This window comes from Carassius carassius, chromosome 37, assembly GCF_963082965.1.
Source record: "Carassius carassius chromosome 37, fCarCar2.1, whole genome shotgun sequence".
Taxonomy (NCBI): domain Eukaryota; kingdom Metazoa; phylum Chordata; class Actinopteri; order Cypriniformes; family Cyprinidae; genus Carassius; species Carassius carassius.
In genome coordinates this window covers 24,950,557-24,978,351 of record NC_081791.1, presented here as the reverse complement: position 1 = coordinate 24,978,351, position 27,795 = coordinate 24,950,557, and the positions used below count along the sequence as shown (strand labels likewise).

Genomic DNA, 27,795 nt, shown 5'->3' with positions numbered 1-27,795 from the left:
TGAAATCACAGGACCATAGTTTATTAGGAAGAAAAGGATGCTTTGTTTTTGGCATGATTCGTCAATGACTTTTGCTAAAATGTTCTTTGCTCGTTTTGATTTTTTTTGTCCTTTATCTATTCCCTCCTCGTCTAGACACACCATCTGCCCATGGCTTGTTCATCCCCTCCTCCCCCACTGGAATTATGGGTAGCGATGTTTAAAGATCACAGTTTGTGGGAGCTATAATACACGCTAGCATGTGGGTGTTATTTGTTGGACGGTTTCTTATAACATGTTTGAATTTTGAATGTTACAGTTGCTACAGAAATGGCTTTGTACCTCATTTGTATTTAGGATATTATTCTGAAACAAGATACACAACCAAGTTAATAGAGGGATGTTGTGTCTGCAAATTGTTTCATAAGTTTGTATGACATCATGATGCAGCACAACAAGATGATACATAACTATTATTGACTGATGCGTGTGATGGTGCACACAGTAGGAGGTTGATTGGTTTTATAGTGGGTGAATCATTAACACAATTGAACCAGTTTGCTGATTCTGGCGTGTTACTGATCACATGAAGCTTACAGATGTAGAGACCTGATTATAGTTACACTACAAATACACTTTCTGTCTGTAGATGGTTAAACCTTCTCAAGCCATATACTTTATATGTTTACCAATGGATTCAAAAGCCTATCTGGCACCTGTTTTCAACTAAATGTTTACTGCCCAGGCTGAGGTCTGTCAGGAGATAAACCTTCTTGCAGTCGCTTCCTAAAAGAGTATGAGAGGGTCTTTGAATAAATCAACACTATGTAGAGTACAGAGCTTTGCTTTTTGACACCTGCCTTGGTGCTAATAAAAAATCAAATATTTTATTAAAAAAAAATTAAATGAACAAATTTAATTCAGTTTATAAATGTCAACATAAGATTAGTATGTGTGCAGTACTTGGCATTTTGCCATTTTATCATGTTTACTTAAAGTACTATAAAGTAAAAATTGTAAAATCATTCCTGTTAATATATAAATTATCCATATTTTGTTTTTATATTTTGTATTATATTAATATTTATTATAATATATTTAATGTTTCATGTTTAATTTTTATATTTATACCACCGATGCAATTGATTACAATAGTTATAAATAGTCTTGGGTGTTTCACTCACTATTTTCACTTTCTCTTTTTCTTCATTCTCGATATAGTGATGAATAAACAGCTTGGGTTTTCCCCTCTTCTCTCTCCTCTGTCTTTGTCATTCAGGCTCTGACTACCTTTCTAAAGCAGATGACAAGTCATCATGGAGTCGACCGGACTCCTCAGCCTCTGGACGGTACACCTACACCATTCCCAGCCCTACAGAGATCCCCATCGTTACTAGACCAGGTCAGACACACCACACATACTGCTAGCTGTACATGCATGCAGACATCTCCCAACTTTATTTTCAGAGCTCATCCAGCATTTGTGTGCTTGTTTGCAGAGCCTCTGATGCTGAAGAATGACGAAAGGCAGAGACTCGCCCGTGAACGGAGGGTGGAGCTGGAGAAGCAGAATGGTATGACAAACATGCGAGCGTTGTCATTAAAGACAACATGAGAGTGTGTTTGATACACAATTCTGACTTCCTTAATTTGACATTTCAGAATCAAGCAGTATATTAAGTGTGAATTTCATTACAATGATTTTAGTTTTGATTGTAATTACCATGTCATATGCATTTTTGTTATTTTTGGTCAGGAAAGAAGTAGGGATGGGCATTTTGGAAAATTTCTCATTTCGATCATCGATAGGTTTCAAAAACGATTAATCGATTAATTGGGGGTGGGTCTTATGCGGGGGGGGGGGGGGGGGCATGGCCATAATGTATATAATGAAAAAAAATCTGAAGATTGTTATGAAAATGAAAAAAATAAAAAAAATCTGACATGAAAATCTGTCTATGAAAACATGAACACATGATTAGGACAGGTTAGATTATGTTGAAGCAATGTTATTAATAAAGGAACAAGAAATATCTGCCTGAGGTGAAGAGTACTATACCAATAAACGGAAGCTAATTCTATGACACATCCTATGATAAATCAGATAACTGAGATACATATCAGACGTAACATTACAACTTGTATCAGCACAATAGGATGCTAAGTTATGCGTGGTTCACACCGGACGGATCGCATTTGTCACTCGCGGTATTTTAATTTGAAAATTGCTTATATTTTGACAATTGACCGGATTGTCTCGTGTTTCTTGGTGTGACTTCCTGCCGGAATTGACGCGGATCGCTCGCTGCTCGCGCAAAAAATAGACCAGACGCCGAAATTGGCGTGTGAACGACACCATAGGTTAACATGGGCGCCCTCTGATGCGTTTTCCTGACAGCGCGCTGAAAGATGGGCATGGACAGATTTTACTATAGATTCCTATAAAGTTCTCATTATAAATGTATGGCAGATTTGTGCTATATTTTCATCTATGTTATTAAGTGTAATAGTTGTAATTAAGTTTTATTTTTAAGTTAAGTTTTATTTTCCATAAACCAGCTGCGCATTTTCGAAGCCATATGAATTGCTTTTTATGCCCACAAATATGACGGAAAAAAGCTCGGCTGCATTATTATAACATCAATAATAAAATAATAACAATAATAATAGAAGAGCAATATATCATTGTCGGGCATTGCTTATATGAGCATGAAACGAATCGCTGATATGCAGCGATTTCAGCATAATTGTTCATGTTAATTAATCAGACGTAGACTAGCTCTTGCAACTTTTATCTGAAAAATATTCGCCGACGCAGATGTGAACTTGACCGAAAGTGTAACTCGGATTGCACTTTACAAACACGAAAGTACAATAAATTCACATTAGTGTCACTATCGTTATATTTTATGTATTCTAATATTTAATTAATATTTTGTATTCAATTTGCACTTTCTGATCAACCAAAATATTATTTAACAGCATGGAAATCACTGATTATTGCTAAATAATTGAATAAGATTTAAAATATAGCCTATTTAAGATAAAAACTATGACAAACAAATAATTTTGATTTTCGTCATCTCTACGAATATGTTTAATGTAATTAGGCTACAAATATATCCAGTGCATTTTTATGTTATAAAGACCATATCATTAGTTGTCTCTTGTCTGTGATTTAAAAATTAACAAGCAAAGATACTTTTCTTTTTTTGCGCCTTTATTCAACTGAATTTTTTTTAACAAAACAATGTCTTCCAGTATAACTTTAGCAGCATATTTTGATCTAGCGGTGAAACGTAGTTTTTGAAAGATAAAGAATAAAGTTCACCAAGTTTAACCAAACAACTATTATAAGGTATAAACAGAGACCAAATAGCCTAGATATTTTAACTATGGCTAAAACTCAAAACTAAAATAATAATTATTTTTAAAAAATGGATATTATATTTACCACGACCGCTGAAACATTCAAATGTCTATTCAAAAAGATAAGGAGGTCTACGTGCTCAGATGAGAGCCGAGTGCGCAGCCTGTTCACATTTAGTGGAATAAATTCGCTCCGCTGGAACAGATGTTGCAGGAACAGCCAGGTACCACTGGACAAGTAGACATTCTCTGTCCTTGAAACTAATGGGCAGCAAATCTTTCACCACCATTTCAGAGAATAGCTTTGTTGCTTCTCGGTTCTGCCTGTGTTGCATTTAGGTCTTACGGCAAGTGATTCAATGCTCGTCTGAGTTGCCTCTCTGTTATCGCCAGATATTTTATGTACACATTTTAGATGATAGCGCATTGTATTTGTTGTAGATTTGTGTGACAGCTTGGCGCTACACAGCTTACCCTGAACTGTATTTTCATCGTTCTTCTCAAAGGGAAGCCACCCATCACTACGTGACTTTGAGGCCATGATTATCTGTCTTCTTACGTCTTTTGAGGTATCAAGTGGGAAGCTAACCAATCAGAGATCAGGGCGCCGCCCAACGTGCTGCCATAACCAATCAAAAAAAAAAAAAAATAATAATTTCGATCATCGTTTACGTGATCGATCATCGCTGTCGCGGTCGAGTACTCGAGTACTCGATCACTGTTGCACATCCCTAGAAAGAAGTGACACAGTGGGCAATTTCATATTTCTCCTTTCAACCTTTTAACTGATTTTCTTAGAGGCACTACAACAAAACCAGGCAAAGTATGCACATTTGGTGTGTTTTTGAAGCCTACTTTGTTTTTAATCACTCTGATGGTTAATGATGGGAAATATACTTTGGTCATGCGAGACCTTATGATGGATCTATATGATGGGTCTATATGAGTAGTTCTTTTGTAGCTATTCTTCACCCACAAAATGTTAAAAACAACAATCCTGTGATGAAGTCACACTGACAGCTTGACATTTAGTTCTCATTAATAACAATCATTAGCTTTTGTTACATATTTAATTGATACACTTCCAGGCACGACGGGAGTGGCGTTCACGCACGTCATACTTTTGGTGGGACTTAAAGGCATCATATGAACAAATGCGATTATTAAAAAAAGTCTTATGCTTGGTCATGATGTCTTGTTGCCTTGAGGAGTCACAGTGGTTTACTATGAAAACGCACAAATTCTTTAGAAATGACCTTTGACCAGAGACTAACTCAATCCAAATCAAAGTCTTAATGGGTAAAAAGTGTAGCCTAAAAGCAAAGTTAGATGTTCTTGTATTGTTCGTATAATTCAGTAAATCATGTGAATTTGTATTTCAAAACAAACCTTCTTACCCTGAATGTAAAGGGTTACATTTCTTGCTGATTTTACCCAGTTTGTTCTTTCTTGTGTCTGTCTGTTCTCTTCTGTCTGTAACTGCATGACTAACTGGATGGGGCAGGTTGCTGTGGTGAGGTGCAGTTGTTATGTGAACTCTTGGCGAGATGGTTACCAGGACACCCAGTTTTATGTGAGGGGTTAGAGGCCAGGACAGATAGGCCAGAGAGATTGATGGATTAGTTATGCTCCCTTTACTAAAGTGATTTGATGCTAATGAAATTGATAATCCACAATGTTGATTATTAACATCTGCCTTTGTTAATATTTGATCATATTCTCCTGAGGTTAACTCTGAGGATTGTGGAGTCTAATATAGTTGTACTGCCCCGTCCTTCAATTACAGCCTTTTTCGACAATTGAAAAACAAAGTTTTTAAGAGAAAAGTTAAAAAGCCTTGAACTTAAGTGTTTGTTGGTCTTATAAAAAAAATAGATAGAACAATGGCTGGATGGATGGTTAGATGGATAGATAGAATGATTTCCAGAATTCTTTACACCAAGAAACTTGAATAAGAAAGAGTTGAAATTATAAACAGATCCCAGATTTTCCAGCAGGCATTTCTAAATTTATAGTTGCCATAGAGTTATAGGGCTACCCTAATAGTTGCCATAGAGCTATAGGGCTAAAAAAAAATCATTTTCTTAATTAAGGGAATTAATTTGTGATGATTTCAGGTGATGCCAACATGTGCAAGGACTCCAGATGATAGCAACTTTGGGTCAACATATAAAGTAGTTAAATATTTTTCTTATATTACCACCTAATCATTACTAGGGATGGGTACCGAAACCCGGTATTAAACTGGCCCCGGGGCTTAATTTTGAAAGACCGTAGTATCAGTAAGATCTGACGGTATCGGTTATGCTTTCGGTACTGGAGGGGAAAAAATTAATGTACTATGTATTTTTGCTTAATAATGTTATCGTGCACATTATATCTCACCAAACTCTTATATGTGATCATATTAAGACGTTTGTCTGTGAGATCTGCAAGATCTCTCATGCGCGCCGCGGAGGGTGTCTGTCAGTCACACACACACGCCATGGAGGCTGTCTGTCAGTCACACACACACACCACAACGAGCGTGGCGCACGCACAGACATAACAGTATGAAAACTTCCGCTTTAATAATAGTGACGATGGTGAAGAGATTTGCTTAATAATGTTATCGTGCACATTTTATCTTACCAAACATTTCTAATTTACGATATTATTAAGACATTTGTATGCGAAATCTGCAAGATCTCTCATGCGCGCTGCGGAGGCTGTCTGTCAGTCACACGCACACACAACAAGAACGAGCGCGGCGCACACACACGCATAAGGGGCCGTTCACATATCGCATCTTTTGCGCGTTCAAGTTTGTTATTTCAAATGTAGGAGCGTAGTATGCATGCTCATAATGGAAGCAATGCGGTGCGACGAGTTCATTTTTTCCAGGCGCGTCCGCACCGCATTGAGTTAAAAACATCTCAACTTTTCAGAATGCCACAAGCGCACCACAGGTCATGTAACTTCCTCACCTTTTTCGTAACAACGTTGAAAGCTCAGCCAAGATGAAGGAACAGCTGATAGCTGTATGTGGATTTTTAAATTAATTTAGTAGCAGAGCTGCTGCAAGCAGTTTTTAGTGCTGCAAATCCATTTATCCATTGCTGAAATTTCCGCGTCTTCATGGAGAGAGCACGTCATGGTTGCTTAGCAATGGCAGACTCCTCAGGAGCGCAAGTGCCCGAAGGCTTTGGGGGAAAAAAATCAGAAAGCGGCGTGCCTAGTATTTTCCACGCGTTTTTAGACGCGATATGTGAATGGCCCCTTACAGTAAGAAAACTCCTGCTTAATACAAAGAGTGACGATGGCGGAGACAGCAAAACGTTCCAGAGTTGATGCACTTTTGAAAGATGCTTTGACAGATTGCTTGTGTTTCCGCCCTTACATGCAAAAATTTTGTTGCACTTATGACAACCAGCGTTGTCTGCATCAACTCTAGTGAATTATAACCACACTTTGGAACGTTTTACTGTAAAAACGCGTGGAAAACGCTAGGCACGCCGCTTTCTGATTTTTTTCCCCAAAGCATTATTATAAATTACATTATTAATTTATTCTAAATTAAGTGCATTTTACTTAAGCAAAATTATATGCCAGTGTGGTAATAAAAATAATCTTAATGCAAATGGTAAACCTTATTCTGAGTGTCTATTACTAAGTGCAAATCTACTGTAGCTCCGCCCTCCATCGACACATAAGGTTAAATATGACATGTGAATAACGGCTTCAGTGGTGTAGGCACTAGGCAGTAATGTCACCTGCCTGTCCAAAGGTCTCTGCACGGCCCTGCAGAATGTACAGTGGAGTTGCTATACACAATATTGAGCAGAGTATATACAGAATATAAATATGAATGCAATGTAGGGATTGTATGTACATTATGAACAACAGGAACGTGAGAACAGTGGTAATAAATACAGTTGGAAGAGTGTGCAAAAATATTGTTAAACCATGAATTCTATTCAAAATAACAGTAGTGCAATGATATTTTTTATAGAAATAGTTTACTGTGCTTGTACTTTAACAACTTTAGACATTTTACAGTGTAATAGCTTTAACCATGTGCAGTCTGTGCAAAATATAAATAGTGCAAAATACATGTATGTATGGTACTGTGACCACTCAGGTCACATGATGCACTCAGGTTTGGCTGATGTTTCCTAATTGTAACATAAAAAAAGATTCTTCTTTAAAAGTGTTTTAAAAAATGATGTATTGAGAAAAGCACTAAACAAATCTTAAACCGAATTGTGTATGTGCAGCTGCAAAGGGTTCCAAGTGGTTGGAGAGAGAGGAAAGAGCCCGACAGTTTCATGAAAGACAGCTGAAGGAACGCAGGAAAAAGCTGGAGGAGCAGCGAGTGAAGGAGGAGAGGAAACACGCTGCTGTGGAGGAGAAACGACGGCAGAATCTAGAGGAGGAGAAGGTGGCTGAGAACCTGTATTACATTGTCATAACTGTGAATAAATACAGAGACCATTTTTTATTATTGTAAAGGAAATACTAAAGGTGAACCATACGTTTTGTAAAAAGTGATGTGGGTTTGTTAGAGGGTGGATGTACAGGATAAATTATTGAAAAACTAAATAATTAAATACTCTCCAGAATGAGAAAGTCTTTGTGTGTGTTCCAGGCCCGGTATGAGGCTGTTATCAGGAGGACCATGGAGAGGGGTCGGAGAGCCCGTCCCAACTCAAACCGCTGGAGCTGGGGTGGAACGCTCCCTGCTAGCACCTCACACAACAACGGTAAACACACACGCAAACACACGTGCACAGAATGTCAATATGGTTATACCGTATAAAAAGATTCTGGAAAATTTACAAATACTCACACATCAGGTGATGCTGCTTGTTGTATATAGGTGAGCTTAGAGTTATAACATATTCCCATTTTCATACTTTCAACTTTTGTCTGGATGACAATAAAATAGAGACACACACACAAAATACTGGGAATGTTTGAACCCAAGTAAGTTGCTTGCTGGTGCAGAACATTATATTTTGCACCTAAAAGTGCCACTCAGAAAATATTAACATTTACTGCAATACATTCTAGGGCTGCACAATGTTGGCAAAATTTGTTTTGTTTATTCCCTGATTAAAATTTGTGATTACAATTTGAAACATGACAATTATTATTACTGTTAAATAAGAAATTACTATTATACTTTTCTCTGTAATTAAAAAAAATTAGGTATTTAAGAAAAATAATAATAGAATAACAATTGTGCAGATAGAATTGTAAAATAAAAATACTAAGATTTATGAATGTATTAATTTATTTTCAAATGTAAAACAGTAAAGCTTTTATTTAATTGGATTAATCCAGGAATGCCTTAAAACTTTTCTCTTGTATTGTGATTTCAATTGATTTTTGATTTATTGTGCAGCCCAAGTATGAGCTCACTTTAGCCTGTTTTCAGGATTTAAAGTCCTAATATTAGTGCTTTAAAATGTGTAAATTCATATTGTTTGCAGTACAGCATATTTCTTCATGTTTTGCTCACATGTGCTGAGTCAGAGCCATGAGCTCACTGCACACTCCCTTTGTTTCCTTTATTTACTGCTCCATCGATATCTCTCTCTCTTTCTCTCTGTATGCATTCTGTATCCATCCTTCTCTCCTCTCTCTCACTGCTTCTCTCTATCTTTATCTCTCAGGTTTTGATGATTCAGATCTCTTTTCATTGGATCTAGCTGGGCTGGAGCACTATCATGGTGTTTACAGCTTGGCGCGTCAGCAGTTTCAATCGAAATGTGAATATAATAATCTGTATAGAGCAGCAGACTAGCAGCACTAGCTAAAGCTTGTAGCATCACCTATAATCACCCTGTCAGCAGTCAGCATGGAGCCAGAAACACAAACTGCTTAACCAGTAGTGTGTAAGATGTGACTTGTAGCTATTTTGTAGAGTCCGTATCAAAGGGGCCATTTATCTTTTGTCACTTTTTTTTCTTTATAGTCCATCAGCTTTTATTTTTTCATTTAGGTTTTAATTTTTTGCTATAACACTTTTAAGTTTAATGTATTATATGTATTGACCTGTAATTGTTGATGGTTAATATATAGATAGTAACTGTAGTAAAATAGTTTTGTAAATATATAAATTCACTTTTTTTTGTCTACTAAACTAATTTCAAGCATTATAACTTAAGCCTTTAGATCAACTTTTTTTAAATATATAAATACTGACTAGTTTTGTACATGAATGTCTTTTTATTATCCATTTTATTTTTCATTATATGACCCCTTTAAAGTCTGGTAATTGTCGATATTGGTGATGCTAGATCATTTTGTAGGTGTTCAAAATCACAGATGTCCTGCTAGTTTTAAAGCCGTCAATGTGTCTGTCCATTCTGGCACACACAGATGGAAGGCAAGATTGTGAGCATTAAGCAGATGAGTGTGTCGTCATCCACTGTAGTCTTTAGTATATGCAGCTAAGCATTTTTCCTAACTTAAAAATTAGCATCCCTAAACTGCAGTAGAAAAAATCTTAGTAAAGCCTCTTATGCCCTCTTCCTCATTTTCTATCTCCCTTTAGTCCTTTTTTTTAGTGCATTTGTCTGTATTATGCCTTTAAGGTGTGCATCTGATGTTGTATCTTTCATCTGTGTGTTCGTAGATGCTGACAGAAGATCAGTCTCCACTGTGAATCTGTCCAAACCCACAGATCCAGTCATTTCCAAACGCCTGTCATCTTCCTCGGCCACCTTGCTGAATTCACCAGATAGAGGTAAACATGCACAGAAATCTTTACGTTTTACACAATCAATCACATAGTTAAATTAGGTTTTTGTTTTCTTTTTTAAATAGTTTAATAAAAATCTCCTTGTTGATTTGATGTTGTCTTTGTGTGTGTGTATTTGTGTTGTGTGATTGTGCTGTACCGTCCAAGCCTTACAGAAGCAGACATCTCTCTCGTCGTCTTGCTTGATTAAAAAAACACAATCTAAATCCCAAATCTCCAAAGAGAAGATACCTCAGGACAAACCAGCAGGTGGAAATCCAGGAATCTTTCTTGATGCTTTCCTACTGGGTTCAAGCCTGTGCTGTCCGGGGCTCCAGACTATAAATAAAATAATCATAAATGAAAAAAACAAACCCTTGAATGAACAGTTCTCAGAACAATCAATTACAAAACCTTTGTGCCAGTATAGTTACATATATATTGCATTTCTTTAAAATGCATGCCTTTTGCTCCCTCAGAGTACACAGTAACTGTTGGATGAGAAGTAACGTGTTAAAGAAGCTTTGCATTCAATTGCTTCTACACAATGTGAGCAGGACCAAGTGCTTCTAAAAAATAAGTCTTTAATCAAACAATTCTGTAATTTGTAATTTTCAGTCTTGAGCCCTGGTTAACACAACTCTGGAATCATGTGAGGTCTTCCAGTATTTACATATATTGCATGTTAGTTTATATAAGTTAGTTTATAAAAGTTATTCATTTGCAAACAATAATTTGTCTATAACAATAATGGGAAAAAGTTCTACTGTGTGTGCATGCTGCATGCTTGATTTGACTATATTGTTAACATGTTTTGATATTTGATATTTTTCCTTCAGCAGTTGGCAAGCTTTTTTTTAAGACAACATGAAATCAAAATAGATTTACTTTTTAATGTCAAATTGTGCACAATATTAGTGTGTCTTATTTTAAAACTCACTAACTCACTTTTCATGGTCAGATTGAATCCTGATAGATAACAGCAGGTCCTGGCCAAAAATATTATCTCAATTAAAAATATCACACACATTAAATGGGTTGTGACTGTAGTTTCATGTTGTCTTTTCACAAGTGGTTAAGTTTATGGTAACAAGCCCTGTTTTTATTTTATTCATTGGTTTTAACTTAAAGAAATAGTTCTCCCAAAAAGGAAAATTTGCTGGAAATGTGCTCACCCTCAGGCTATCCAAGTCATAAATGAGTTTGTTTCGTCATCAGAACAGATTTTGAGAAATGTAGCATTACATCCCTTGCTCACCACAAAACTGTATTTTAGCATTCAAAACCATTGCTTCCAGCTAAAATTGTCCTGTTTCAATATAAAAAAAACTTACCTACTGTACATCTTGGATGGCCTGAGGTTAAGTAAATCTGCAGCAAATTGAAATTTTTGTGTAACTTATTCCTTTAAATGGGTTGCAATTACAATTTCATGTCTTTCTGCTAGTGGTTATGTTTAAGGTAAAGAAAAACCTGTATTTCCTTTATTGGTCAGTCTCGCTCAACATAGAACTTTACATAAAAGATGCATGATTCACTATCACCAGCAGATGATGCTAATAGGTACCTAGGTAACCTGTTCTGGGCATATGATATTATGAATACATGTGATGCATCTGTGTCAGTTGCTCTTCTGTTGCATGTGCAAACTACTTTTTAGCATTTTGTGCCTGGACAACCAAATATTTCCTTTCAATGACAATGGCAGTATATAAGAGAAAATGTGCATGTGTGTTGTCCAGGTATGCGTCGCATGCCTCTTACTGCATGGGAGAATACAGTGATCAGTCGACTTCAGACACCAACACACTCCTACCTGGCCAGAAGTCGCAGCGCCATGTCTTTGTCTGGAGAAGCAGGTAATTGCTTAAATAAAAAAGGTAATTCCAACATTTATCTCATGATTATGGGACCAAAAGTCAAAATTGGGAGATGTAAGCAGTTCCTAAAAGAAAAATCTGCATTGTGAGATAAACTTTTAGATAAATGTCAAATGTACTTTTTAAACATTTTTGTTGTTGTTATTACAAAACAAACACAATTGCGAGATGTAAAATGAGAATTCTAAGAAAACTAAGTCTAAATTGCAAAATATAAACTCAGAATTATTGCTTTTAAGCTTGTAATTGCAAGTTATCTTTTTAATATTCAATTCTATGGTGGGGTTGTATTCTGCCACATTGAGACTGCAGTTTCAAAGTAGCTTTAACTTTGTTTGCAACTGATACTTATACAGTAGCAGAACTTCAGAACATTTTATTGTGAACACACGTGTATGTACAAAGAAAGAGAGCAGAGAAAGAAGGGAATGAGAGTACTGTAGAACAGTGAGGGCTGTTTCTGGCAAGGCTCTTGTCCTAAAACAAAACACCCTTTTCATTTCTCTCAGCAACAGCCTAGTTGCTGCCAACTTCATCTTAAACTGACGTGTGTGTGTGTGTGTGTGTGTGTGTGTGTGTGTGTGTGTGTGTGTGTGTGTGTGTGTGTGTGTGTGTGTGTGTGTGTGTGTGTGTGTGTGTGTGTGTGTGTGTGTGTGCGTGCGTGCGTGTGCGCGCGCTCACTCACAAATGGACCTGATGCTTAGCTAATCTCTCAGTGGCTTGTGTTTCTTGATAATCGTTTGGTGTTTTATTTTTTTCTGGTTGGGGATGCTGTTATCAACTGATTACATTTTAACATGGGCAATAGCTTCATCACTGACTCAGAAATTAAAGTGTCTGTGTCGTTCAGAATGAAATACTACCTCACTGTTTACTGCATACTGTGCTGTACTATTTACTGCCTGCTGTTTTTATAATCATGTGTGAAACACTTTGCAGTGTGAATACATATTTCAGACAATAAGTATGCTATAAGTTTACCTCATTACATTTATTGTAGTAGGTCTAAATGATGTCCAGTTTTTGTCTCTGAATTAAATAAAATATTTTGCATTTTGATTCCAATTTCAGTCAAATCAAATAATTAGTTAATGGCATTGTAGAATCACATAATACAGTATATTTTTCCTAGTTAATTTGTCAAGCCAAAAATGTCTAGTGCATTGCATTATATGAGATAATTTGCCACTCCATGTGTTCTTGCTGTATATTTAATATTTTGGCAATTCCAGTTCCTTGCATACAGTAAATGTACCCATTGAGCACAGTATACATCATGCATACTGCGAAAACAGTTTGGTAGTATGCCATTCTGAACAGGTTTCAGATTGTCCTCCCTACAGTGATGGGTGATTTCTTCCTAGAGTTTTGTAGATACTAATACACACTTTCTTTTTCTCCCTTTCCACTATTTCATCACTCATTCACCTCTTTTTAACCCTTTTCTTTTGAACAACTGCCTCCCTCCCTGTCGCTCCTCTTGTCCATATTGAATCAATTTATTTATCCCAAAATACTCCCTGGTCGGTTGGTTAAACTTGCCTGTGGTACAGTGACCCCCGTTTGTCCTCGCTCAGCCTCCTGTCATCCAATGAGCTCCATGTCCTTCAAGTCCATCCAGTCACACAGTGCTGAGCGACCAATCAAAGCAGGCCTTAATCTAGAGAGACCAATCAGAGCAGGGTTCATCCCTCTGGACAGCAGCACCCGCAGAAAGACCACCCAGAATTTGCCGGTAAGTAAATACACAAAATGAGTTATTGTACACAAAATGTACATTAATTGTGTTATTTGTCTGTGCCTGTGCAAGTGTCATATACTTTAAAAGTCTTTCTTATGGTAACCAATTGAAGTGTGTTGATCTTTGTATAATGTAGTATGGAAGTAGAGCTGCAACTAACGATTATTTTTTCTGTCGACTAACGATTATTTTTTTCGATTAGTCGACTAATCTAACGATTATTTTTATTAAAATAAATTATTAATCTAATGTTCTTTTTTTGATTAGCTAATTAATCCTTTGGATAAATTAAAAAATATATATAAGTACAACTTCTAATATAATATTTCAACCTTTATTCATTTTTTTCCCCAAAATACTTCAATGTGGTTGATGTTTTTACAATATACAAAAGAGGCAAAGAAAATTATTTTACTATGGCAAATATGAGTTAACGATAGCGTTTATAATTAAACCACAGTAGCCACAAATATACAGCATCACAAACCATAAAATGTAGTCAGGGTTCTGCTATGGTTTATTTTCATAATAGGTAAACACAAGTTAACACGATCACATTTCCTTTATGCAAATAAATAACAGTGGTCTCTGTTTTTGTGATAGAATGCAACTTTCTCCATTCCCAGGAGCAGAAGCCGCCATTACGTGAAATGTAAACACTGACGCGTCGACGCATTTCACGCACGTCGACGTATTTTTGTAGTCGACGTAATCGATGACATCGACGCGTCGTTGCAGCACTATATGGAAGTACCGTAGATGTCTCTCAAAGGATGTATTTTGTGTGTTTCTTTGGGCAGATTGACAGGAAGGATAAGGACAGTGTGAGAAAGTCATGGAGTAACCTGTCATATCCAACTCCCAATCTGAGCCTGTTCACACCCAAGAGATCTCTTTCACCTGTCGGTCGTCACAGCACGGTCAGCAATCCATCCCCCAACAGGTAGAAATGCCATTTTTACGATGAAAATAAGATTGTAAAGAATAATATACAAGTATAAAAGTATCAGCTGGGCTTTTTTAGACAGAAAATGTGTGTATATATTAAAATAAATTCACATTTGCACAATCATTGATCTTTAGTCAAGCAAGGCATTAACTTTAAAGAGAAATATACAATACCGTTCAAACGTTTGGGATCAGTAAGATTTTTTATGTGTTTTAAAGAAGTCTCTTATGCTCATCAAGGATTTTTATTTGATAAAAATGTAATATTGTGAAATATTACGATGGATTTTTTTTTTATGATACATTAAAATCTAAATTATTCCTGTGATGAAAGCTGAATTTTCAGCATCATTATCCCAGTCTTTAGTCACATGATCTTTCAGAAATCATTCTAATATGCTGATTTATTATTAGTGCTAGAAACTGTTGTGCTGCTTGATGTTTTTTTGCAACATGTGGTACTTTTTTTTCAGGATTCTTTGATATATATAAAAAGTAATAAAAAGAACTATTGAAAAAAAGTATCACAGATTCACAAGAAAATATATCAGCATATTATAATGATTTCTGAAGGATCATGTGACACTTTATACTGGAGTAATGGCTGATGAACATTCAGCTTTTTATCACACGAATAAATTATATTTGAAAGTATATTAAAATAGAAACCATTATTTTATATTGTAAAAACATTTCACAATATAACTGTTTTTTTTTTATCAAATAAATGCAGACTTTATGAGCATAAGATACTTCTTTAAAAAACTTTGTCGTACTGATCCCAAAATTTTGAACAGTAGTGTGTGCGTGTGTGTGTTTGTACACACACACACACACACTACTGTTCACATAATTTTTTTTTTGTAAATTTCAATCATAAATCAATGATTGTAAATCAATCATTTCATGATGTTAGAATTCCTCTTACACTATTTGAGTGATGTTAGTAAATAATTCTACAAATTAATTTCTTAATAATATTTGTTAAAACTACGACTAAAATATATAACCATAAACTATAAAGTATATAACAATAGAATAGTGTCTATATAATAAAACCTGCACTAAAAGACAAGTTTCTAAACTACTTTTTGCTAGCTGATTGATTTGTTGTTGTTTTCTGTTCATCAGGGGCTCTACTACTAAACCCCCTCAGAAGACACCTAACCCCAAAAAGTCCAGGTCTCCACCTCCTCCAGCATCAATTCCTTTGTCTCCTAGTAACCCGTCTTTATCGGCAGGCAATCTCAGGCCTAACAGAGTGACATCAGAGAGCCCGAGAGCAACTCCAGAAGGACAGGGGGCCAAAAACGGAGAACGTCCCAAAATTGAACCAGAGTCTCTTGCAACTAAACAGGAGCCTTCTGCCGGTCTGTAATGCTGCACAACCATTAGTAGGGACCTGTGAAATCACTTTTATTTTTTCTCAAATTCTGTTTCATTTTTTTTCCAAATTTAGTTTTTTCCATTAAAATTTTTCTCGATTCCATTTCTTTCAATTTTCATTTTTCTGGACTTCTTTTTTTTAAATGGTTAAATTAAATGTATTAATCAAAAGGATGTCTAATTAATTTAAATCATGAAACCTAAACAAAAATGAATTTATTGGAAGTTTTACCAAAATTACATGTTTAGGGCCCTATGAATTTTTTTTTTCTTAGCTCATGTTTTATTGTTACCCATTTCTGAGAGATACCCATTTATTCTTAATAACAGTCTTCTTTGTTGTGCATTTAATTTTTTCTGGTTATCAAATGAAGGCATAAAACATTTGTGAAATTAAAAAAAAAAAAAAATAGCGATTTTATTCCTTAAAAAATAAAGTTGTAATAATTTTAGTAGTAGTAGTAGTATTACGTACATTCTACTGAACAAAATAGTAATATATTTCTGGCACAATGTCTTTTATTTTTACGGGTTGCCGTGAATACCTTTTAAATTTCTGTGTGCATATAATTTGACGCTAACTGTAAGTTTTACTCAAATGAAATGGTAAAATGCTCATGAAGCACTCCAAGAGCAGTTCTGGAGATTTTGCGTGTAATGACCTACTTTTTATTAATTATTCCAAACTTTGATAAAATCTGTGACATTCCACGTTAAACATTAAATTCCATTTTTAAGGACTGGATTCCATGATTCCGTCCACGTTTTCTGCATCGCTGAAATCATAGGGCCCTACATTAGTGTACCATCACGTTCAATTAAATTTGCCTCATTTATTCTAATCCTGTACCTTTTTCTGGATTTGTAGAAGGATCTGGAAGTCCTCCAACAACACGGCCCTCTGCAGGCACAACAGATCCTGAGGAGGCATCACGTCTGCTGGCTGAGAAACGACGGCAGGCCAGAGAACAAAGAGAAAGAGAAGAGGAGGAGAAGAGACAGCAGGAAGAGGCTGAACGGTGTGTGTGAGACACAGCCAAACCAAAGCAACAAACATGCATTTATTTTGAAAGAAATGTTGAAATCATTATGTGCCTGTGTGTATGCAGGTGCAGCAGGGAGGAGATGGCCCGCAGGAAGGCAGAGGAGCGGGCGAAGAGAGAGGAGGAGGCACAGCGGCAGGCTGAAGACAAGAAGAGACGAGAGGAGGAGGCGAAGCGTTTAGAAGAGGAGAAAGCACAGAGGGAGAGAGAGGAAGCTGAACGCCTGCAGAAACAGGTGTACACAACATTCTCCTTCATTACTCACTCCAGACCGATCAATAAACACTCAGCACTGTCTGCTTCAGTAATATAACCTGTGAACATCAGGGCTGTAAATAGATGATAAAAATTGTGATTAATCTTATGATATGTTAGCAAATAATTCTTGAATTTAAGGAGAATTTATTAATAATATATACACTTTTGTTCAAAAGTTTAGTTTTTTTTTTGTAATTAATAGTTTTATTTAGCATGGATGCAATAAATTAATTTATAATGATATAATTTTGAATTTTACAAAAGATTTATATTGCAAATAATGCTGTTACATTTTTGCATTGTAGCAGTTTTACCCAAAGTTACTTGAAGTTCTTTTGGACTGTTATTTTGAACTTTCTATTTATCAGAGAATCCTGAATAAAAATGTATCGTGGTTTCCACAAAAAATAAAGCAGCGCAACTGTTCTTAACATTGATGATAATGAGAAATGAGACCAAAGTAATGATGAAAATGCAGCTTTGAATCACAAGAGTAAATTACAGGAATAAATATTCTTAAATAGAAAACATTTCTTTTAAATTGTAATAATATTATGCAATGTTTTTTTTTATAAAATCAATACAGCCATGATGAGCAGAAGAGGCTTATAAAACATTAAACAATCTTATCAACCCCAAACATCTGAATGATAGTCTGTATATTTATGTTAGTTGCTAATGTCTTACTATAAAATACATATGCATAATATATGCATTCATTGTGTACTGTAGAGCATAGATTAATGCTTATTTTTAATGATATAGAAATTTTCCCTTATAGTCACTTATATGAATATGTGTGCTAGCTAGCATTAAACATGTAATTAGTCTCAATAACATGTTAGGTTTGACAATCCTAAAGTAAATGCATGCTAATTTTATAAATTTTTATATGTACAATTTTTCTAAATGTTTTTTTTTGTGGCTCTGTATGTTCAGAAAGAGGAAGAGGAGGCTCGCCAGAGAGAAGAGGCAGAGCGTTTGCGTCTGGAGAGAGAGAAACACTTCCAGAAAGAGGAGGCGGAGAGAATGGAGAGGAAGAAGGTAAGCTCATTTCATTTTGAGTGCTTTTAAAGTAATGGCAGGGTTAAATGTTATCTGAATCTTCTCTGTCACAGCGCCTTGAGGAAATTATGAAACGCACGCGCCGATCTGATCAGGTAAGATGTAATATCTGAGAGCGATTGCTTTCCTCTTTTTAGCATTGTTACCTCTAATTTGAAGTTCTGGCTCTTCACTAACACACTTTCTATTTAATTACTTTTTTCCATTTATTTACGTTTTGAAGAAAACCACCCCACAGAGAAATGGCGATGTCAGCCAGCAGAGTGGACAGAATTCAGGTGATTTGTGATTTTTACATTTACATGTGCACCAGTGTTTCCTTATTCTGACATGACATTTCTAAGTTATGATGAGAATCTGACATCTCTAACTTCCCACTCTCGTCTTTCTTAGAGAGTTCAATATCCAGCAGCCCTTCAGTGACCGTGTTGGCCCCTCAGGCTCCGGAGACCTCTGAGACGGTATGCAGTGACAGTAATGGACACACGGGGCCCAGCTGCATTACCCCTATACTGCCCACATCAGGTCACAGGTGAGACCAGTTCACATGTGTATATATGTATATGTGTGTGTATATTTATATATATATATATTTGTAGAGAGAGAGAGAGAGATTAAATAGTTGTTCATTTTTAGATGTTATTTTTATTGAGAAGCTTACTGCACATTCGCTGTATCTGTTTATTATTTATTTATTTTTTATCGCTTTTATTTGTACTCATTTCAAATTCACTTTGGATAGTTATTTGCTAAATGGATCAATGTAATGTAGTAAATGAATCTCTCCCGCCCTCTACTGGTGATAGGAGGAACTCCAACTTGTTTATTCTTTTATAAGCACTTTAGAAAATTAGTTTACACACGGTTTGAGCACTGTTTGCGTTTATTAATTTAGTAGACACTACTGTATTGAGAATACAAGAACAGTCGTTTAAGCCAACAAGATGTTGAGGAACTAAAACTTGATGTAAAAACATTTTGTAATCTCTGGCACCTTTCTTCACTTCAAGTGTGGCGGCCCAGCTCAGAGAAAATGGCACTGTTGCAGAGGCTTTCGAGGAGGTCATAGAGGTTCCCGTGGGGACCAAACTGTCCCGTCAAGATGCAGATGGAGAGGAGGTGGAAAATGAAGAAGAGGAGAAGAGAAAGGTTCTCTTATTGGCTTTCAGAGAGAATGGCAGCATGCATAATGTGAGTGGACTGGAAGAAAACCCGACACAGTAAAGTTCAGGTCAGTTAGTCCGGACACAACGTGGATTTGGGGTGACATGCAATGGCCCCTTTACCTTATTTAGATTTTTTCCCATTATAGATGTATGAATATTTATAATGGTGGGAATGCAACATGCAACACAGGAATGAAAGAAAAACGAGTCGGAGGGAGACCCCCTCAATGCACTTTCCCTCTTTCGACACCTAAAATGGCAAAGAGAAATTACGAAATGAAGATCTCTTGGCTTCTACTTTCTGTAATCAGCTCCTGTTTCCTTAAACTGAAGTGGTGCACCTTAGGAACCACATCTGTCTTTTTTTCTAATACTTGAAGAAAAGTGTCGTCGCTGTCGTGGAAGCTCCTGTGAAGTGCTAACCATAAGAAATGTGTGAAAAAAAAATGTTTGTTGTGTTTGCTTCGATTTATGGCAAAACATTGTACTTTTGCTCTCCTTATGCCAGCAAATGAGTGGATGTACTCTCTGCTTAGTTTTATAATTATTGTTCAAATGAAGAGAACATATTTTCTTCCCTCTTTGCGAAGCTTGAACAGATTTTTGCCTCTTGAATTATGAATTTTGATATGGTTTGCAAAGACCTCATCTCACTCCACCCCAGTGTACGGCTCTCTGCACAGTCTGAGCGTAGCAAAACTGTCATTCTCATTTCTCTTTTTTTTGTGACTTTCTCAGGAACATATCCATGATATGTTTAACTCAAAATTAAATGGAAAAAAAGTATTAGCGTTTAAATTAAGCACACCCTTTAATTTTTTTATTACAGAAATTGTGGGAAAAATTATTATATATTATGTAAAATGTGAAGTATGTACATTTTGTAAAAAGTTGTTCTATTGCCTGTGATGCTGATTCAAGTAAAACGTTTTATTACCTTTTTTCCATTAGATTTTGGCATGAAATGTGACCTGGATGTGTTTTTGTGAGATTCACCCAGCTGTTGTTTCCAGTAGCATTAATTACAGACATCCGAAAGCAACTTGTACTATAGAAACGTATGCTGTTATATTCATTAAATTAAATATAATGTCTATTTCATCAGTAGAAACCCATAGAAGCTAATGGTTAAAATCCTTCAAAAGTAATCATAATGTAGTAAAAAATGAGCAAAATCTCTTTAAATTGAAATGCTGCTACCCATGTCTTTCCTCTGCCTTATCAGATGAAGTCAAGTTTTGAGAATTTGTTAAAGGCTTGATTTGTTTTTTAGTTTTTAAACTCCAAATCATCAATAAGCTCTTATCACATGACACCACCATCAATAGTTAACAGGGCTTATGAAAAAAGTATCCTATATAGGACATATTATAAAGCGAATTATCATCTCAGTTTGTTTTTGTTGTAGTCCGTATCAGTGGATGGTCAGTGGACACCATGCAACAAAAAAAAGACGCAGGGATCAATTCCATATCTTGAAACCTAGAAACTGTAAATCTTGATATGCAAATGCTAAAGAAGTATGCATAAATGTTGCACAAAATCTGTTTGTAAGAGGCTGGGTGAAGGTTTAAAACAAGCACTACTTGTTTACTGAGACGTCAGTGAAGAAAGAGCACTTCTGATAAAGCTCCCATGTGCCCTTGACCTAACCAACAGCACTGAGTACCACTTTACAAAAACTGAAGCGGTTTCTCCCAACCAAGTCAACCTATATGCATGTGCAAATGATGGAAATCAATAAAGTTTTCATCTGGAAACAACAAAGGCTGCTTTGTTCATGTGTTTGTGTCAAATGAAGTTGTCATAGAAAATCACTGCTGTGGTTATACAAGTTTTATTTTTTTATTAAAAAAATGTATTGTATATCTTGCTGGCCTGGATTAAACATTTGCAAGTGAAACGATTTGATGTTAAGATTCAGTCGTGGTTTATATGGTCCCAAAGTGAAGCTTGACCCCCCCCCCCCCACCCACTGAGGTTTAAATGTTTGAGAAAACCATATAACAACTTTCATTTTCTTTCGAACAGGGATCTAAACATTTTCAGTGGTTTTCAGCAGCATGCCACAGATGTTGTCAATCAAGCTTTTATTTAATGTAGAATATTTCTCTGAGCTCATTTAGGGAACTAAAATTTGTATTTCAACTAACTATGGAGAAGCATGTTTGCCTTGAAGGTTCAAGTTTGCTTAAATATGAATCAAAAAAAATTTTTTTGAATGTATAATCAATTATATGATCTACTAATAAATATTAAAGATATATAGTATAATGTAAGCTACCATTTGAAATGTTTTTTTTTTTAAGAAGTCGTATCAAGGCTGAAATTATTTGATAAAAAATACAGTAAAAACAGCATATAGTGAAATATTATTACAATTTAAAATAACTGTTTTCTATTTAAATATATTTTAAAACATAATTTATTCCCACGATGAAAAGCTCATTTTTTAGCATCATTACTCCAGTCTTCAGTGTTATTTTATTCTAATTCTAATGCTGATATTAATATGTATGCTGATATCAATGTTGAACAGTATTTATTTCAAATAGAAATCTTAACATTCATAACACTATAAATATCTTTACTTTCACTTTTGATCAATTTAATGCATCTTTGCTGAGTATTAATTTAAAAAAATTGCCACAACATTTTGAGTGGTAGTCTATATCATATGCATTGTGAGATTTGTTACATTTAACAAACACCCCAAAACCAACAAGTCATTTGTCTCAGGATAGGTCAGAATTGCTTTATTTTGAACACATTTTCTTCAATATTGTTTGTAAATGTTTCTGAAATTTTTCTCCAATTAGAGCATAAAGTACTGGGTTAAAGCAGCAATGTGAAAAAGCCAACAGCCTGCAAGTGTAAAATGCATAATCAAGATTATTGGATACATTACAATCTAGAAATGAAGACCATTCATAATCCTGCAGAATTTTCAAGAACAGAACTATGTTGTATGGAGCCCAACCGATGAAGAATACTAGCCCAATGCAGAATATCAATTTGATAGTCTTGTGTCGCCCCTTTATTTGGGATCGTGTGATTGTCTGGAACATTCTAACATGACAAAATCCCATGATGCAAAATGCAATCAAGAAGAAAACATTTTGTAAATAAACATCGGCATGTTTTGCTTGAAAACTGCTAAATTCACAGTACAAATTCCCTTCATTTTCTAAGACTTGGCTGTGAAGGGAGACCAAGAGTGCAGCTGTTCCACTCAACATCCATATGATAAAGGGAGCAACTGAAAAGCATCTGCATCTCTCCCAGTCGGACAGAGAATGAACCACTGCCATGTAACGCTGAACGGTCATTAGAGTCAAGAACAACACGCTGCTGTAAAAACCGAGAGAGAACAGAAACTTCACAGCTTTGCAGCCAGCCTCTCCAAATGTCCAACCCCAGACGAAGTACAAAGCCCAAAATGGAAGTCCAAAAGTGAACAGCAGATCTGACACGGCTAGATTGAAGATCAGGATGTTGACCAGCAATCTAAACTTCTCATACAGCACCAGGATGACCAGAACCAGCAGGTTACCAATGCAACTACACACAACCAGAACACCAAAGAAAACCGGAATAACAATGGATCCAGCTTTGACCACCTCTTCTTTGTGACATAGTTGGTTTTCTGTATCTGAATACTCTGTATACTCTTCAGTCATGATGTTTTCTGTAAAATCATATTAATTTTGTCATTAGAATGTATTATTGTATTTTATTAATTTGAAATATTTAATTCAGACGTTTATTTATTAATAAATAATAAGAAGACTATTCTTACCTTAATTGTTTGTCAGTTCTGTTTGTATTAATATGACTCAAAACTGGCAAACTGGAGCCCACAGCAAACTGAGGCTAATTTGTAGTGTTAAGGATGTTCTGGATGGGATATTTGAGTGATTTTATGTTGAGTGGGACTGACCTCAATCTCAGCCATTTCTCTTTTCCTTTAAAAAAGTGAAATGAAAGTATCGTTTTCACAATGAAAAGTAGTTGTTCTGTTGAGTGTTGTGGCAATTCCTAATATTTTAAGGTCATTTCAAGTTAATGGGAAGTTTCAAAACTGCTGGTTTACATTATAGTAATCACATGATTTGGTTAACTTTAATCTTAATAAGTAAAACAGCCTAGCTCCAGTCCTTGCTTTTGTTTCAAGTTTAAAGCCAGTAGTAGGACAGACTGAATAAATACATGAAGAAACTGCTTTTTAATCATCTATTTATTTCATAAGACTATTTAAAAAGTTGTAAAAGGTTGTTGCTTTTATAAAAGCGATAAGATCTTGGCATCTCATGTTCAGTATGTATTCTAAAAACATACTAATATTGTTGATATTTACCTGTCTAAAAATTAGATGCAAGAAATAAGTTTGGTATGATCTCAAATCTTCCATTTTCCTGTTTAAATAGGTCAATGATGATGCTGTGCTTCCTTCCACAGACCACAATTTACACTTTGTCACGTGAAAGAAAAACAGTCAACTTCCAGTCATGGTTACATTTGACATATTTCACTGCACAAAAACAAAACTGCATAATCTGCATTTTCACTAACAGTTGTCATGGTTTATTTTACAGTAATTTTAGGTGGGAGTATCTGAGAAGTTTACAACACATCATTCACAACATATTTTCCTTGAAATATTGCCTTCATTCTTTTGTGCATTCAAATTAGAACATGCTTTTAAACAGATATATAGCACTGAACATTTTTGTTTCAGGTGTTCTTTGTAATTAGTTTAATATGATGACCCCATGTGCAGACAGATACTTCAATCTTCATTGTTTGTTTTCTTACAGATTTTTAAATGAATAATTCACACAAAAATTAGAAATTGCTGAAAATGTACCCACCTCTGGGACATCCAAGATGTAGATGAGTTTAATTCTTCTACGGAACAGATTTGGAGAAATTTAACTTTTCATCACTTCAGTCCTCGGCAGTGAATGGGTGCCATCAAAACGAGAGTTCAAACAGCTGATAAAAACATCACAATAATCCACAAGTTATCCACACCACTCCAGTCCATCTTGTGAAGTAAAAAGCTGTGTTTTTGTAAGAAGCAAAGCTATCATTTAGACGTTTTAACTTTAAACCATCACGACTGACCATAATCCATGATAACGCTTCCTCTAGTGAAAAACATCTCTCACAGACATATTAGTTTAGGGCTGTTTTGGACCATTTTTGCTTGTAAACTGTGCTTGATCTGTTAATATTTCTCTCCTGATTCAGACAGGATGATTTATTCACTGGATTATTGTGATGTTTCTAATCAGCTATTTGGACTATCATTCTGATGGCACCCATTCACTGCAGAACATCTATTGTTGATCAAGTGATGTGATGCTAAAAACTCTCCAAATCTGCTCTTTTGAAGAAACATACTACTACTACTACTACAAACTACAATCTTCTTGGATGGCCCGAGGGTGAGTATATTTTTTTAGCGATTTTTCTTTTTCGTGTGAACTATCCTGTTAAGCACTTTTAAAGTGTATTTTCTCTCAAGTTGCTATTATATTGTTTGTAACAAAAATACAAATTTATATTTATTCATACTTTACACAAAACAAAACCTCCTTGAAGTTTTTCGTAAAACTTTGGATCTACAAAAACAAAAATCACTGGGTTTATGCAACAGTGTGAGAAAGCTAACATTCGGCAAGCATAATATGCGTAGTCAAGTCTTATGCTTACTTCACAGTCTGTGAATGGATGGATTGTCAAAGATTTTAAGAACATGACAATGTTATATGGAGCCCAACCGATAAAAAACACCAGCACGATAAAAAATATTAGTCTAACAAACTTGTGACTCTTCTTAGATTTTGTGATCGTCCGAAGCATTCTGCCATAGCAGTAACCCATTATCACAAATGCAATGAAGAAAAAAACATTTTGAAAATAAGCAATGCCAGTTTTCCATTTAATGCTGTCATATTCACAGTATAGGCTGCCGGATTCTATCAAGACTTCACTATGAAATGAACTAAGCAGTGCAACCGTTACACTCAGGATCCAAACGATAAAAGGAGATAAAGAAAGGCCTCTGCATCTCTTCCAGTCGGACAGAGGATGAACCACTGCCATGTAACGCTGAACGGTCATTAGAGTCAAGAACAACACGCTGCTGTAAAAGCCCAAATAGAAGAGAAACTTCACAGCTTTACAGCCAGCATCTCCAAATGTCCAACCCCAGACATAGTACGAGGCCCAAAATGGAAGTCCAATAGTGAACAGCAGATCTGACACAGCTAAATTGAGGATGAAGACATTGGTCAGGCACCTGAACTTTTTGCAGAGTGCAAGGAAAACCAGAACAAAGATGTTGCCAATGCAGCTCAATACAACCAGTGCTGTGAAAAAGAGTGGAATGACAATAGATCCGACCTTTACCACCTCCTCTTTGCGACACAACTGGTCTTCATAGTCATATGTGTAGTTGTAAATGTCCTCAGTCATGTTGTTCCACAAACTGGCCAGAACAGATCAGACCAGGTTCAGGTCTTTGCTGTTTGTACACAAATAAAGTACTTTTACTTAGAATTTTCTTGTAAAGTTTAGAAATAATTACAAAGAAATTTTAAGTTATGCTGATTTCTTTTAAAACATGGTTCAGTAGTTTTTGTTTTACTTATACTCAATACAATCCTATGACATCAATGCAATCCTAATCCAAACATTAATACTGTCTCTAGGGAAAACATGTAATAGTTATAATAAATATATAAAAGACTTACCTGAATTCTTGATGATCTTGTAGAGCACAATGATGATCACAACAGCTCATTAACTGATCACTGCAGACAACCACAATCTCTAGTATAAAATGAACTATATTTTTTACATCAACCAACTATGCTAACTGCAGTTTGTGTGAATGTACCATATCAATGAATCTTAAAAGGGCAGCGTTATTGTTCAGGTGATTTCTGAGAGATGTTTGAATGATAGATAAATAACATACATCCTCCCTCAAACCTCAGACTCGGAATTCTTTCATCTCACATGCTGAGAGGAAGCTGAAGTGGCTTTGTGATCTTTACACTTGACGTTACTGATCTACTAAGAGGCAACCAATACAGTAAGAAAGACACCTGCTTTCTCACGAGCAAAAGATCCAAATGATGTGTGTGTGATCGTGTAGCTTCATAAGAGAGTTACATGAGCTCAAATTTTCCAAGAAAACAAATTTTGCAATGAAAAGTAATAGTCATTTGGTTTGTTATGTCATTTGCTATTATAATGGGGGGGAAATTAAGTCACATTTACTTGATAAAAGCTAGGGAACAAATTTTCCCTTTCAGTCACAAAAACATTTAAACTATCCTATTACTTTTTTCCACTTTTTCTTTTAACACTGAAGTGCGTGCATACTGTCCATTTAGATACTTTTGGCTTTTGCAAACATAATTGCATTTACTTAAACATGTGACTCTACACTCAAATGTGTATTTCTACCCAGACAGATGCTGTCACTCACCACAACCTTATCCTCTGAAGAGCGAAACTGATGTTACACCAAAGTACATAATGGACTTAACATCCTTTATAACACTGTTAGTGTTCTAGATAATTCTTTTAAAGCATGGCTCTTTATGGAACCTTATAAAAAGGGTTTAAAAAGTGCTCCAAAGTGTTTACACTTGGCTTTGGCATCACTGTTTTTTAGAGGGGGGTCAGAATGGTAATTTTGATTCAGAGAATCAGAGCCAAATTACAGGGGGTTAAAATGACTTAAGAAAGATGGCAGCATAATAATGATATTTTTACACAGAGATTGGTAGATCTATCAGTAAAATCTGTTGACTTTAGCCATCTTTGTTGTATAGTGTGCCAATAGTGACCATTCAAAACTGGGGAAACAACACTTTTCAAAGTTTGCATGCCTGTAACTCAAGAAGTATTTATCGTAATGTCCTTTTAGACACTGAGTCTTTAAGGACCTAACTGCTTTAAACATGCCTGTCTGAGTCCTTTTCCAAAGTTTGTGTGCATATAACTCAATAAGTATTAAAGATATCACAACGTGATTTTGGATTCTAGGTCTTAGAAACTATTTTAGAATCTTAATTTTTTAAGGTCCTGCATCATTCAGTCCCAGAGATATGAGCAACTCAATGAGGCTCCATTTTCAGATTGTTGGATGTTACCTTTTTTCAGTGCTTGAAAACCAAATGTTGGTCACTTTACATGCAGTTGATTCTATTTA

At 35.6% G+C, this 27,795-nt stretch overlaps 3 protein-coding genes across 8 annotated transcripts in view; 1 reads left to right on the top strand and 2 right to left on the bottom strand.

The window, feature by feature from the left end:
• LOC132118493 (ensconsin-like) overlaps positions 1-21,329 on the top strand; it is a 39,837-nt gene extending 18,508 nt beyond the window's left edge. For 2 of the 6 annotated variants that reach the window (XM_059528365.1, XM_059528362.1), the window contains exons 2-18: positions 1,259-1,381; positions 1,479-1,553; positions 7,605-7,768; positions 7,976-8,090; positions 9,971-10,081; positions 10,244-10,345; positions 11,818-11,934; positions 13,509-13,690; positions 14,497-14,639; positions 15,776-16,014; positions 16,899-17,049; positions 17,140-17,308; positions 18,271-18,375; positions 18,450-18,491; positions 18,620-18,674; positions 18,790-18,928; positions 19,407-21,329. In XM_059528365.1, coding sequence (XP_059384348.1) covers positions 1,259-1,381; positions 1,479-1,553; positions 7,605-7,768; positions 7,976-8,090; positions 9,971-10,081; positions 10,244-10,345; positions 11,818-11,934; positions 13,509-13,690; positions 14,497-14,639; positions 15,776-16,014; positions 16,899-17,049; positions 17,140-17,308; positions 18,271-18,375; positions 18,450-18,491; positions 18,620-18,674; positions 18,790-18,928; positions 19,407-19,620 — 2,246 coding nt within the window. In that variant the 3' untranslated portion in view covers positions 19,621-21,329. The remainder of the gene's footprint in view (positions 1-1,258; positions 1,382-1,478; positions 1,554-7,604; positions 7,769-7,975; positions 8,091-9,970; positions 10,082-10,243; positions 10,346-11,817; positions 11,935-13,508; positions 13,691-14,496; positions 14,640-15,775; positions 16,015-16,898; positions 17,050-17,139; positions 17,309-18,270; positions 18,376-18,449; positions 18,492-18,619; positions 18,675-18,789; positions 18,929-19,406) is intronic. The other 4 variants (XM_059528363.1, XM_059528364.1, XM_059528366.1 and 1 more) reach the window with 4 other exon arrangements.
• A 989-nt stretch (positions 21,330-22,318) lies between these two features.
• LOC132118495 (chemokine XC receptor 1-like) lies at positions 22,319-23,493 on the bottom strand. The gene is made up of 2 exons (XM_059528368.1): positions 23,362-23,493; positions 22,319-23,250 (listed from the first exon to the last, which is right to left on the bottom strand). Exon 2 carries the CDS (start codon positions 23,240-23,242, stop codon positions 22,319-22,321), a length of 924 nt encoding a protein of 307 aa, XP_059384351.1. The 5' UTR covers positions 23,243-23,250; positions 23,362-23,493.
• Positions 23,494-23,846: 353 nt separating this feature from the next.
• On the bottom strand, positions 23,847-26,487 carry LOC132117786 (chemokine XC receptor 1-like). The gene is made up of 2 exons (XM_059527093.1): positions 26,324-26,487; positions 23,847-26,094 (listed from the first exon to the last, which is right to left on the bottom strand). Exon 2 carries the CDS (start codon positions 26,043-26,045, stop codon positions 25,137-25,139), a length of 909 nt encoding a protein of 302 aa, XP_059383076.1. The 5' UTR covers positions 26,046-26,094; positions 26,324-26,487; the 3' UTR covers positions 23,847-25,136.
• Between the last annotated feature and the right edge of the window lie 1,308 nt (positions 26,488-27,795).